The following is a 15,009-nucleotide window of genomic DNA, read 5'->3' on the forward strand; positions in this document are numbered from 1 at the left end:
CTCTCGACCTACATTTCAGGAAACAAAAGACCATGTTGTCATTCAAGTCTTTTGAAAGACCTCGTATTTTCTTCCAGAGGATAAAACCCACTGACTTAGAAAGTAATGTGTGGTGGTAAAAAGCAAGACCTCTGCCTTATTTTCCTCATCTATAACTTGCTTAAGTGTTATGAATGAGATAATGCACATGGAGAGTGTGGCAATTAGTAAGTGATCAATATTATTACTAATATTTTTAAAGTAAATTGTACCCCAAATGTGGGGCTCAAACTCACAACCCCAAGATCAAGAGTCGCATGCTCTACCGACTAAGCCAGCCAGACACCCCTAATAATATCACTACTTGAAATTATGTGTTTATTTTTAAATTTTATGTTTCCTCTGATAGAAAATAAGCTCCATGATATTGGAATCTTACCTATTTTGTACATATAGGCAGCTGCTGAATGTGTCTGAAGTGGAGCAGTAAGGCAAAATATCTTGGTAAGGATGGGATTTCTCAAAGAATTTAGGGTCAAAGGAAATTCTCCTAAGGAACTCTAAAACTGACATTGCCTCAATTTTCAGCACTTGGGGAAATTTTGAGGACTGTCCAGCAGGACAAGTATATAATGACAATATAGGTGTAAACACCAAGACAGCTGCAGAAGTATTTTAATCCAAGTCCATGGAGACCTTATTATTTGATAGAACCCAGCATGATCTGCTTTATTCTTCAAATTTATTTGGCAAGTCAAGACTTCTGGAGGTTTATCAAAATTAATACAGTATCCAAGTTAAGAAACCAGGGGCTACTTTAAGAATCGAAAGCAGGTAAGCATTATTAGTGAAGGCCAATGGATATTTACATAAAATTAGAGCTAAGCCTTTATGTATTTTATATCATAGAGTTGAATTTCCGTTAAAATCTGTTACAAGGAAGAGAGAACTTTCCAGTAATATTCAGATATTTGAGTAATCTTGAAGTTACGCATATTTATGGCACAACATTTTTAAATGTCCACTTAATTTTTTTTTAAGTGAAGGAAGGTAACCAAGTAAGTGGTGAAATTGTTTTATTTTTTTTTAAAGATTTTTATTTATTTGAGAGAGACAGAGGGGGAAGAGGGTGCTGCACGAGAGGGGGGAGGACCAAAGGGGGAGGGCTCCCTGTGGGGCTCCATCCCACCATCCGGAGATGATGACCTGAGCTGAAGTCAAGAGTGGGACGCTTAGGGGCACCTGGGTGGCTCAGTAGGTTGGGCCTCTGCCTTTGGCTGGGGTCATGATACCAGTGTCCTTAGATTGAGCCTCATCTGGCTCCATCTGGCTCCCTGCTCAGCGGGGAGTCTGCTTCTCCCTCTCCCTCTGCCACTCCCCCTGCTTGTGCTCTCTCGAGGGCCAGCACGCCCTCTCTCCCTGTGTCAAATAAATAAAAAATCTTAAAAAAAAAAAAAAAAAAGAGTGGGACCCTTAACCGACTAAGCCACTGAGATGCCCTGACCATTTAACGTTTTAAACTATGTTTGTCACAGAAGCTAACTTTACCATTCTTATAATTTCATCACTATTACTTCACAAACCGGTTATCTAAATTAGCATAAGACTGTTGATTCTAGGAACATGCTAATTTATTTCTCTTTGAAATAGTTATTGTGTAGTAACATAGTTAAGCTACTCAGATTGATTTCAAAACAAACCACCATGCATTCCCCTCAACTTACTTGTTGTGCCAGCTATTGTTTTTTACCCTCTTGAAAACAGCAATGTACAAAACCTAAGATTCCAGCATCCTGATGCTTATTTTCTATTCTGAGAGACAGAAAATTAAAAAAAATAAATACACAGATAATTCCGAATAGTGATAAGCATTTTGAAGAAAATACACAAGGCAACCCGGCAGAGAATAACCAGCCCTACTACATTGGCCAGGGTTAAGGAAAGCCTCTCCCGAGTTTACGCTGAGACCTGAACGAGCTGTGTAAGGGGTAAACACCGCGGTGAATATTGTTCCGGTCTCTTTCTCTCTAGAACCAGACTGACTCCTTTCCCGATGTCTGCACATCTCCCTTTACTCAGGCAAATCTTGAACATATGAAAGCCTTACTTTACTACATTACACACGAGAATCTGAGGTTCAGAGGTTAGTAAGGCAAGTACTGATTCCAAGTGAGTACTTGCCTTCATGTACTGGCTACACAAAAGTGTGTTACAAAGAGGAGAACGACGTACTGTGGCAATGTTCGGAGAGTACTGAGTTCGGTACGTTAGCCGCCGCTTAGGCTCATCCAAGAAGGCTCCCGAAAGAGGTTAAGAAAACCAGCATCCTTCTTTTCCACCTTTCTTCCCATTTCCAACACCACCGCCCAAATTTCGAGCTCACAAAATAGAAAGGAGCAGGCAGACGCCGGAAAAGGCCCTGTCACTTCTCCCAAAGCTTTCCTAGCTGTTCAGATGAAAACGATACGCGATGATTTCCGACTAAAGCGAAAAGATAAGATGCGGGAAAAAGAAGGGCGGACACCGAACCCTGACTGCAGCCACGCCCTGCCCACGCCGCGGGTCTCAGTCTGCGGAGACAAGGCCTCCAGATTTGTACTCCTTGTCTACGTCACTTCCGCCACCTGCGCGACCGGCGCCGATAAATGATGTTACCATTTCCGGTTCAATGAGGCCGCCGCGGCGCCGCAGGCGTGAGTGTTAGCAGGTGTCCAGTCTATGGAGTCAGTTCCCCGCGGCGTCGCGGAGGCAGGAGGTGGTGTCCGAGTGGGGGCCTTTGCCCCGCCAGGATGTTACCGGGCTTGGCCGCCGCCGCTGCGGCCCACAGATGTAGCTGGTCCTCCCTGTGCCGGCTCCGTCTGCGCTGCAGGGCGGCGGCCCACGGCTCCAGCGAGCGCCAGGGTGAGTGTCCCGCCTCGGCCGCTGGCTCCACGGCAGCGGGCCTGGAGGAGCAGGCCGGGCTCGGCACCTCGCCTCCGGCACTTCGCCCGCTTGCTCTTCCCCAACCCCAGAACCTTCCTTTCGGGTCTGTCTTTGCAATTTAGCCCGCCCAGCTGGCGGGGACTTCTGACAGCTCTCCCAGACCCTGGTTTTGCCTAAGGCCCTAGCACGACTCCCATGGAAACTTGCGGGTAGCTCTCCGGCTGGGTCACATACATGAAGCCAACTACCTGGTACCAGATAAAACGCTACGTGCGCATTGCGGTGTCCCCCGATGACAACCCCTCTCCCCTAGGTAATGAGAAATTGAGGAATCCTAAAAGTGCCAGGGTCTTTCGATTTCACCGACTCCCCTTCATTGAGCGTCTTTGGCTCAAAAGATTTTCTTGCCCTGCTCCTTTTCCCGTTTTCCCAACTTTTTTCCTTAAATTTCCTAAAAAGGAGGGAGGGAGGGATGGGGGGTGCTACTCATCATTTACGAATCATTGAGTATGAGGATATGACCATGCTGCAGTCATTGAATGAGCCCAGTTTTGGATTGTAAAGCAAAAGAACTAACTCTTCAGTTCTGTTAACAATCTTTTTGGTTAAATCCTGTGTACTGGAGCTGTAACCCAGAAAAAGGTGGTTGACGAGAATTTTTATTCCTCTCTTTCCACATTCTTTTTTGACTCAAATTTAAGTTGTCCCACAGTTTCCAAAATAGCATTGAACTTGTAGGTTTTAGTCAGGCTTACCTACGTTTTTTGCCATAGCTTGACCCCTTGAGAACAGAGGGAAAAACACAGAACCAAATCCACCCCTAGTCTAATTCCTTAGATTCTTGAGCATACAGAGTATTTACAGAAACATTTCCCAAAAATTCATGTTTGAAAAAATTTGTAGCATGTTTGTGGCCTGGCAATAGAAGTTAGAACTTGGAGTCGAGTCATTCAAGTTTACAAGTAACATAAGTTATAGTGACGCCTGTGCTATGCAGATAAATTAGAATATATTAGTATCTTTTATTTGCAATAAATGTAAAAACTGGCTTTTAACATTTCAGAAGGGTTACTTTTAACATGTTCTGGGGCTTTTTGGTGGGTATAGAAAAGTTTAATTTTTCAAATTTTCTAGAATGAATATGTTTTCTTTAACCATTGAAAGCATTTAAAAAAAAAAGTTGAATTTTTCTATATTGGCGATATAGCTGGTTCTCTTATGAACAAAATGAATCTTCTGATTATACAGTACTCCAGAATCCCCAAGTAAACTTTCTAGCATAGTTGATTCTATTGTCCAAGCAGTTTTGGCATTTTACACTTAAATTAGGTATATTGGCTAAACTGCCTTCTAAGTTGGTAGAAAGGACTTAAAATAGTGTAATTTGTTATTCCTATTCTCTGTAGCTGTCATCATGCCGAAAATTATGTACTCTTTGTCTCATCCGCCTGTGAACCACAGATAATAAGTACCTATTTCTTCAGTCAGAATGACTTTGCAAAGTTCTTTGGAATGTTTATCAACAGAAAATTAAAATGTGTTTTCGCACTTAACACATAGTAGGTTTTAAAAATAACCTTCTTTGTGAAAATTTAGTTCCAGTACTAACTGGAACAGTTTTTAAAAGGGCAGCCATTATGGTAAAATTTAAAAAGCATTTAGAAAAAGGGTACTATTTAAGTAGATGAATGTAAGAAGAAAAGGATGTTTGAAGAACTTTTGGGGAAAAAAAATCTAAAAACAGATGTTTTTCTTTGTCAAGAAATAAAGTTTATGCTTCTAAAATTCCTGTATGGCAGAGGGGGTAAACTTAAGAAGAGTAAGGAGAGAAGGAAACCTTAAGGGAAACAATTGCTTTATCTGCATACTTAAAAATGAGAAATGCCTATACACTGAAAGCTCAGTTTAAAGGTGAAAAGGAAAATAGTATTGTAGAGGATGACTGTCCAAAAGAAAGATAACGTGAGCCATGTATGTAACCTTGGGTTGTCTGATAGCCATATGTGAAACAGTAAAAACAGATAGTTAATTTTAGTATTATTTTATCCAGTATATTAAAAGTATTTCAATATGTAATCAAGATAAAAATTGAGATATTTTACATCATCTTTTTGTACTACATCTTCGAAGTCCAGTGTGTATTTTACATTTAGCACATTTTAGTTCAGAATAGTCACATTTCAAGTGCTCAGTGAACAGTGACTACTGTATTGGACAGGGCAGTTACAAAAGTAGTATCCCTAGTTTATGAAGAATTCTTACAAACCAGTGTATCTTACAGTAAAAAAAAAAAATGGCTGAAGGAAATGAATGAGTTCATAAAGGAGTTCAAGTGGCCAGTGAAAGTGTAAAAATGTACCATACTTACCAATAAGCGTAGAAATGTAAGTTTAAGGATTTGCTACTCATTTCCTGTCTCATATTGGCTAAGTTTTACATAATGATACCTCATACTGAGGGTACAGGAAAGCAGGAACTCTCTTTTTCTATTGATTGGGACTTAGAGTTGAATAGTGTTTTGGAGGTCAGTTATTTTATGAAAAGAACTTTAGGGGCTCTTGGGTGGCTCAGTTGGTTGGGCGTCTGCCTTCTGTTCAGGTCATGATTCCGGGGTCCTGGGATCGAGGAGCCCCGCCTCCGGTTCCCTGCTCAGTAGGGAGCCTGCTTCTCCCTCTCCCTCTGCTGGCTGCTCCCCCTGCTTGTGTGCGCTGTCAAATGAGCGAATAAAATCTTAAAAAAAAAAAAAAAACCTTTAAAGGGTTTTTATTTTTTGCCCCAGTGGTTTTTTTTTTTTTTTTTTTTTTTTTTTTAAGGTTTTATGTATTTGAGAGAGAGCAGGGGTAGGAGGGAGGAGCAAAGGGACAGGGACTAGCGGACTCCGCACAGAGCCCCACGTGGGGCTCGATCCCAGGAGCCTGGGATCAGGACCTGAGCCGAAGGCAGATGCTTAACTGACTGAGTCACCCAGGTGCTGCGCCGCCCCCCTCCCCGCCCCGTGATTCTATTTAAAGTTACATAAAGAAATAATCAGACAGGTATTACGATGTGTGCACAAGTTCATTATTCATAGTAATAAATTGATAACGTTTATAGTTATAGAGAGTTGGAAACTGAAATATATTTTGGTGCCTTTATTATGGGCTTAAAAAATCAATTTAGAAGAATAGTATCATGGGAAAATGCTATTATACTGTTAGGTAAAACTAGAAAAAAGTACAGTTAAGAATATATATTAACAGTAAGTTTCTCTAGAAAAATTTTTTATTAACCTTTTGTTTTTCAAACAATTTATAATAAACATAATCCTCTTAAATGATAAAAATGTGACTTAGTTTCTGTAGTAAATATTTCCTTTTTAAGTTCCTCTGACTTTGCATAGAGCACTTATTTTTCATATATTTATGCCTTGCCTCATTTGGCAAAAATTGAGATGGGAGGGTGCTCCTTTAAGTACAGCATACCAAATTAACAGATACGTGCTTTTGCTTAAATCTGAGGTTAATAGAAGTGTAGTTTTAAATAAAAAGATATAAATTAAATTTTTGTGTTTTATTGTTTTCTCTAATCTGACAAGAATTTTGTTTTGTTATTCCCGCCACCCCCACCCCACTTTGAATAACTAGCAATAAAAGACCATTCTGGCAGGCTGACACCATGATTCTATGTAGTTCAAGTTAATGATAGGATTTTTAACTGTAAAATGATACTAACTATACTATGCACCTCATAACCTTTAGAGAGTGAGGTTCAATTCAGCAAAGAGGTCCAAGGCGAGGCATTGTTGCTGGTGCTGTGGTGCTGAACAAGACAGACCTAGTATCCACCTTTATTGGGCAGACACCGGGAACGAGAAAACATGTCTGAGTGCTGTGAAAGAAGTAAATTGGGTGGGGGCACCTGGGTGGCTCAGTTGTTAAGCGGCTGCCTTCAGCTCAGGTCATGATCCCAGGGTCCTGGGATCGAGCCCCGCATTGGGCTCCCTGCTCGGCGGGAGGCCTGCTTCTCCCTCTCCCACTCCCCCTGCTTGTGTTCCCTCTCTCGTGTCTCTCTCTGTCAAATAAATAAATAAAATCTTTAAAAAAAAAAAAAAAAAGAAGTAAATTGGGTGATGGGCTAGAAAGTAGCTAGCGGAGGCCATTTCATTAGATATGCTGAGGAGGTGGTGACTGAGTTAAGTCTTGAACAATGAAAATGAGCAAGCCAGGTGAAAATCAATCCAGGTAGAGCAAATAGGAACCCTAAAGACCAGACTAGTGTATTCAGGAGCAGAAAAGAAAACTGCCGTGGCTTGGGGTACGGGGGGATAGGGTATGAAATGAAGTTTGAGAGGCATCGGAGCCTTTTAGGCCATAGGTTTAAAAAAAGGGGGCAATATTTTAAAAATTATCAGTCTGACTACTGTGTGGAAAATGGATCAGAAAGGAGAGGGTGAATTAAAGAGATCATGTGGGAATTATCTAGGCAAACAAGGCTGGGGCTAGGCCAGGGTAGTTAGCAATGAAGATGGAGGGAAGTAGATGGCTTTGAGGTATGTTTTGGAATATAAATTATACAGTGTGATAATACAGGTAAAGTATTTTGGACAATGGCACTTGGTAAGCCCTGAATATATTAGATATTGTTGTTTTTACTTTTCTAAGCAAATATTAACAAGAATTAAGTGCACTAGGGATGTATACCAAGAGGCAGTGCAGGAAGTTGCCAGGATCTCATATTCTTTATTTAATAAAAACCCAAAAAACAAAAAACAGAATTTTCCTGTTGCTGGATAAAAATCACGTCAGCGATAGTCCTAGGCTGAGCTACCTGATCTAGGTCACACTTTTGCTTGGTAGATGATTAGGCACAAGAGGTTTTTCTGCATTTTTGGCTAGCCAAAAGCATTAAACTAGATAATGTTAGTATTGGTAGTAATAATAATAAAATTAATTTGGCAATGACTACATTCTTAGTTTTTAAAAATTTAGGCATTTTTGAAAATACAGAAAAGTGTAAATTATGGAGTAAAAATTATGCATAATCTAGATGTTTCACCAGTCACATTTTTTTTAAAATGATTTTATTTATTTATTTGACAGAGAGAGCACACAAACAGGCAGAACAGCAGGCAGACGGAGAGGGAGAAGCAGACTCTCCACGGAACAGGGAGCCTGACCTGGGGCTCGATCCCAGGACCCTGGGATCATAACCTGAGCTGAAGGCAGCCACTTAACCGACTGAGCCACCCAGGCGCCCCAACATTTTTTTTTTTAAGTAGGCTCTGCACCTAGTGTGGGGCTCAAACTCAACCTCTAGATCAAGGGTCACATGCTCTACCGAATGAGCCAGCCAGGTACCCCCACTAGTCACATTTTTAATAGTTGAAATCCCACTATGTTATTTTGTCTCTTGCTTTTTTTTTAATGCAACATTATGAATATTTCCCCACATTCTTAAAAGATTTAAATGTATACACAATGAAAATATAGGGACCTCTCATAATTTAATTACTTTTCCATTAGGAAACATGTAAGTTGTTTCCTGTTTTTGCCATGATAAATACTACCACGAAGAGCAGTTTTTGCATTTTATATTATTGTGTATTTAATGGGTCCAGCAAGCTTCTGCTGTGCTACTCTGCTTATTGTGTATTTTAAGTTCACACTAACCTCTTATAAAATGAAGTGTAACAATGATTTAGTTTTTTTTTTTATTTAAAGATTTTTTTATTTATTTTTTTGACAGAGAGAGACATAGCGAGAGCAGGAACACAAGCAGGGGGAGCAGGAGAGGGAGAAGCAGGCCTCCCGCAGAGCAGGGAGCCCGACGTGGGACTCGATCCCAGGACCCTGGGATCATGACCTGAGCCGAAGGCAGACCTTGACGACTGAGCCACCCAGGCACCCACAATGATTTAGTTTTTGATATGTCAGTGTTTTAGGAATTTGGGGGAGAAACTACTGAAATTGTCTCTTAAGTAAAGAGACTGATCTCTAGAAGACTTAGGCTACAAGTTTGACTCTCTAGTCCTGAAATTAGCCAATAAGAAAACAGTGCAAACTGCAAGAAATCTTTTTGTTTGTTTTTGGTTATGGTTATTGCAGAAGCAACATACACAGTAGACAGAATTGTCAGTTTGCATGAGACAAAAAGAGTTTCTTTTGTTGTTTGTTGTAATCTGAAAAAGAAGGCCAAATTTCCTCTGAAAGCCAGATTAAGTGGTAGGTGACAAACCAGACTGGAGAGAGAGGACAAGTGCTTATCAGCAGTGATTGTTAGGAGCTACAGAGGCAATAGCAGTAAAGTAAAAGCAGAGTGATTTTTGTAACTAGACTGACAAGAGTCTCTTCGCAATCTTGGTGAAGAAATAGCTCTTATATATACAGTAATGAGAAGTCCTTGTCCAAACCCAAAGAACAGTGAGGACCAAACTCTCAAAGGTTAATCTTCTGTATGCAACATATTTTAGATGTCACCTTGAAGAAAGGGTATATTAGTGGTGGGTAATATTTTTTTACTATTTTTCTGCCTCCTAGAATTAATTAATGAATTCAATAATTGATTAAAAATGGTTCTTTTTTTTAAGATTTTATTTATTTATTAGAGCAAGCACAAGTGGGGGGAGCGGCAGAGGGAAAAGGAGAAGCAGACTCCCCATTGAGCAGGGAGCCCAATGCGGGGCTTGATCCCAAGACCCTAGGATCATGACGTGAGCCGGAGGCAGACACTTAACTGATTGAGTCACCCAGGCGCCCGTTCGTTTTTTTTTTTTAAATGGTTGTGTTTCTATTGCTGTGTGTTAGATACTGTATTTGTTTTATTGAATCAAATGTGGTCCTGTATATTTTTGAGAGTATAAAGTGTTAAAGATGGTAATGTATTCTTCAAGTTTTGTGCAATTTTTGATCTTGCATTCATGCCAAATGTGTACTTTTAAAGTTGCTGATACCTGAAATTCTACTGAAGTTAAAAATTAAGGACTTTTCAGAACAGCTAGCAAGGAAGCTATCAAAGATTAGTACTAGGGTAGTGTCAAAAGAATGCAGGAGTCAATTTGAAGAGACCCTTCTGGCCAAAAATGGGACAGATTGACCATTAATCAGAATGACTAAAATGGATTGAAATATATCAAAGAATGTTTAAATCTATGAAATAATGATACAAATTAATGTGTCACTACTTCAGGATGGTAGGTAGTGAACTCATTATTTTGAGAACTGGTAAATAAGGAGAGAATTTAGCCTGATTTTCCTATATGAACTATACTGCTGAGTAACCAAAGAAATGTGGGGAATTTTCTCTTTTTGAAGTATTCTGACAAATGAAGAAGTGGCAAAATTTGAATATCACCATTTTATAACCACCTAATGGATAAATGGTTCTGGGCACTGAACAACAGCAGACACTACACAAATAAAGAGACAACCAAATATTATGTGGTTCCTGATGAAACAACTTAACACTGCCCTTTTTTTTTTTTTTTTTTTTTTAAAGTAGGCTCTATGCCCAACTTGAGGCTCGAACTCATGACCGTGAGATCAAGAGTTGCTAGCCATACCAACTGAGCCAGGCAGGTATCCCAGAACTCATCACTGCTTAATAAGTAGTGTTGTTCTAATAAAAAGAGTCAGAATTTAGATAAAACCTGTATATCCATTGATTTATAGAACATATAGAAGAACAGGTTAAACAACACCGTGGGAATTAAGTCAGCAAAATTCAGACTGGAAAACTACCAGGACAAAAATTTAGGGCAAACAACTTGGTTTCTTCAATTTAAAATTGGCTCTTAAAAAAAGACATCCTGGGGGCACCTGGGTGGCTCAGTTGGTGAAGTGTCTGACTCTTGATCTTAGCTCAGGTCTTGAGCTCAGGATTGTGGGTTCAGGCCCTGCTTTGGGCTCTGTGCTGGGCATGGAGCCTACCTTAAAAAAAAAAAATACATCCTGTGACTTACAGGAGACTTAAAAGACATCTCAGTCAACAATAGTATATGGATCTTATCAGGATCTGTTCACACACACAAAAATTCTAACACTTGTAAACAGTTGGAAATTGAGGCTATTTGATGATATAAGGCATTGTTTATTTTTTTTATAATGGTGGTTTGGCTGTGTTTTAAAAAGTTCTTGTTTCTTAGAATACATACTGAAAAATTTATGAGTTAAATTATTTTATGTCTGAGGGGTGCCTAGGTGGCTTATTCCGTTAAGCGGCTGCCTTTGACTCAGGTCATGATCCCAGGGTCCTGGGTTCGAGCCCCATGTTGGGCTCCCTGCTCAGGAGGGAGTCTGCCTCTCCCTCTCTGTCTCTCCCCAGCTTGTGCACTCTCCCTCAAATAAACAAATAAAATCTTTATAAATAAATAAATTAAAAAATTAACTATCTGAATTTTGCATCAAATTAACATGGAAGTAAGGAAATATTGGTGCAGGTAGAGATGAGACTAGGTTCACCATGAGTTGATAATTGCTGAAGGTGGGCAATGAGTACCTGGACATTTATTGTACTTTTTTCCTACCTTTGCATATGTTTGAAATTTAATGTTTGAAAAACTAAGGAGAACCTTGAAAAAAAATCTAGGATCAAGTCATGGAAATACTATCTTCTGAGGAAGGATTTTTAGACTGTGGAGTAGGGAAGCCTAGGTGGCTTAGTCAGTGAAGCATCTGCCTTCAGCTCAGGTCATGATCCCAGGGCCCTGGGATTGAGTCCCGCATCAGGTTCCCTGCTCAGTGGGGAACCTGCTCCTCCCTCTGCCTGCCGCTTCCCCTACTTGTACTCTCTCTCACTCTCTCTGACAAATAAATAAAATCTTAAAAAAAAAAAAAAGACTGTGGAGTAGTCTCTCTTTAAACACTTTAGCACAGTTTCTATAAAAGCATTTGATCAGTGGATGAAAAAAAAGCGTTGGTGGCATATTGGCTTTGTTAGGTAGTAATCACAAAAGATATTTTGAATAGGACTGACAGGTCAGAACACCAGTGGCCATGGTAAACAAGATGCTTTTCTGGAGGGTGAGTTTCTTAGGAAAATGTGCTTTAATCCTCGCATCACTGATTTGGCTAGTAGGCTACAGGTTTTAATGTGCAAGGAGGTACATTGTTATATTTGCTTTACTTTAGAGTAAGAGTAAGCCTTTAAAAAATAGAGGCAAATGACCAAAAACATACTGGGTCTTCAACAGTTATTTGCCAAATAAGTGAAACAGTAAGTTGACATCAAGAAGTTTTTCAAAAGTTCCAAGCCTGAAGCTTGAGTGAATATTTATACTGCTTTATGTTCCTCATGCTTTTCGAATTATCTTTGACATTCACGATAACTTATGTTCCTGATGAATTCTCGGAGTCATTAAGAAAAGATTTATTTTTCTTGATTTCAGAAGGCATGTATCTGCACATGCACATACATGAGTTAACATTTTGGGAAGATCATTATTAAACAGAAAAGTTTCACCCTTGGGGCGCCTGGCTGGTTCAGTAGGTAAAGCATGTGACTCTTGATCTCAGGGTTGTGAGTTCAGTCCCCAAGTTGGGTATAGAGATTACTTAGGGAAAAAAAAGGAAAGAGAAGTTTCAGCCCTTAAATGCTTAACTCTCCACTCTCAGGAAAACTTGACTATCTCTAATGGTATAACTTCATTATTTCACCTAACACTTTAAAAAATATGTAAATTATTTACAAGGTGTTCAAGGTCTAATACTTATAGTAAAAAAAAAGAGAGAAAGGGTCACATGAGCGTAGAGACAGATTTAGTTTTCTGCCACTTCAGTGCAAGTATGGAATATATTTTTCTTCGGTATTTCAGCCCTCCAAAGCCCACTGTCAACCAGATGCAGCAGCTGAAGTGCTTTGTAATCAGTCTTCTATTCTTCCCTCAGTTAGAATTCCTATATACCGAGGAATCTCACCAAATGTTGATCTAATTATCTGATTAAAAAAAAATCAGTGACAGTATGAATGACTGATTAATATAATTCACTTATTGATTGTGAAATGAAAGAGGAATAAATCTCTAGTTAGCAGAAGGACACAGGGTAATTTTGAGTAGGAAGCCCACCTTACCTCCCCCCCTCTCTGAGTTCTCTATTCTGCAAAGTACATTATGCCAACATTTTTTTAACATGGAACCAGCATACAAAATAAAAAGTATCTATTATATGTCAGAGATGTTTCAGAAGAGGTGAATAAGAATGTCTTACCTGATTTTACATATTTTAAAAGTTTCCAGGGGTGCCTGGTTGGGCTAAGTGGGTTAAACATCTGATTTTGGCTTAGGTCATGGTTTCGGGGTCCTGCAATTGAGCCCCGGGTCAGGCTGCAGGAGGAATCTGCTTGTCCCTCTGCCCCTCCCTCTGCTCTTGCTTGCGCGTGCTGTCTCTCTCTCTCTCTCTCTCGTTCTCTCAAATAAATAAATGAATGAAATCTTTTAAAAAAAGACTTAAAAAATAAAAGATTGCCATATAAATAAATTTACAAATTAGAGAATAGGAGTATTATCATTATTTTTTCTTTACAAAATGTAGTCCCCATACACCTACAGGTCAATGAAACACCTCCATAGAGAGGGTGGATTAGCATGTGCATTTGAGTATTTAGCAGAATGAAAGTTTTATTGTTATTCTGTAAAATTATTCTCTTTCTTTTTTTTTTTTTTTTAAAGATTTTATTTATTTATTCATGAGAGACAGAGAGAGAGAGAGGCGGAGGGAGAAGCAGGCTCCCAAGGAGCAGAGAGCCTGATGCGGGACTCGATCCCAGGACCCTGGGATCATGACCTGAGCCGAAGGCAGACGCTTAACCATCTGAGCCACCCAGGCGCCCAAATTATTCTCTTTCATAGTGGGTATGTTTTATTGGGTATAAAATCTTTGTTGTGAGTTTGTTTGAAATTAATTTTTTTTTCTTGTAGAATGGCAGAATTTAGTGACATTGGGAAGCTTTTCAAACATGGTTCACTGTAGTCACCCATATATTTGTACACTGAGTCAAGTGAAGTCATACTCCACAAATGTTCAGAAAGAAGGACAGGGATCACAGACTCTCAGAGTGGAAAAAGTACCATCATTTGATGAAACAGGTGTGTATAAATCTTTTGAAATAATTTTTTTTTCTGTATACTGAATTAGCTTGTGTAAGATTATTTGTCCCTTGAATGTTCATTAGAACTTATGTACAAAACTATCTAAATTAGTGTTTACTTTGTGGAAAGCTATTAAACTGCTAATTTTAATTTTTTTGCTTTTGACTCAGTTTTGGTAAGTTCTCTTTTTTTCTGGAAGTTTGTTCACTTAAACTAAAATTTTAATTTATTGGCATCAAGTTCATAATAGTCTCTGTATACTCTTAGCAGCATATATAGTTATATCCTTTTTTTTTCATTCTTAATGGTGTTTGTCATTTTCTTGATTAATCTTGCCAGAGCTCTGTCCATTTTCTTATTTTTCCAAGTAATATCTTTTTACTTTGAACATTTATATTGTATGTTTGTTTCCTGTTTCGTTAATTTTTATTCTTACCTTAATTGTATCCTCTTGCTTTCTTTGTGTTTATTCTGTCATTCATTTTTAAATTATCAGGGAGCGGTTTTGTTCATTAATTCTGAACCTTCTTTCTCTTCTAAAGTAGGCATTTAAGCCATGATAGCTCTGATGGATTTGACAGTCTTTCCTTTAACAGTTCTTCCTAAAATTTTGCTTTATATATTTTGAAGCTATGTTATTAGATACATAAACATTTAGAGTTGTTGCATAACACTGATGAATTACATCCTTTATTTTTATGTAACAACTCTTTTTTTTTTTTTAGTAATATCTCTACCAGATTTTATTAGTATTTTCCTGGTATAAATTTTCTCATCCTCTGACTTTAACCTTTTTTTGGTCCTGATTTGATAATCTTTGTCTTATAATTGGAAATTTAGTCTGTTTATATTTACTGTTATCACTGATATGTTTGGGCATATTTCTGCCACTGTATCATGAACTTCCTTGTGGTTTTATTTTTTTTTTTTAATTTCTTTTTGGCATTTTAAAATTTTTTTCTTTTTTAGTTTTCTTTTTTCTCGTTGCATTATCCTCTTTTCCCCATATGCACACACATACATGGACTTGTTTGGGAGTTATATAC

At 38.7% G+C, this 15,009-nt stretch overlaps 1 protein-coding gene across 1 annotated transcript in view; it reads left to right on the top strand.

The window, feature by feature from the left end:
* The first annotated feature begins 2,651 nt into the window (after nucleotides 1–2,651).
* SLC30A9 (solute carrier family 30 member 9) overlaps nucleotides 2,652–15,009 on the top strand; it is a 79,902-nt gene continuing 67,544 nt past the window's right edge. The window contains exons 1-2 of the mRNA XM_032400268.1: nucleotides 2,652–2,880; nucleotides 13,793–13,960. Of these exons, the coding sequence (XP_032256159.1) occupies nucleotides 2,769–2,880; nucleotides 13,793–13,960 (280 nt within the window). The 5' untranslated portion in view covers nucleotides 2,652–2,768. The remainder of the gene's footprint in view (nucleotides 2,881–13,792; nucleotides 13,961–15,009) is intronic.

The sequence above is a fragment of the Phoca vitulina genome, unplaced genomic scaffold, assembly GCF_004348235.1.
Source record: "Phoca vitulina isolate PV1807 unplaced genomic scaffold, GSC_HSeal_1.0 scaffold3, whole genome shotgun sequence".
Classification (NCBI taxonomy): Eukaryota; Metazoa; Chordata; class Mammalia; order Carnivora; family Phocidae; genus Phoca; species Phoca vitulina.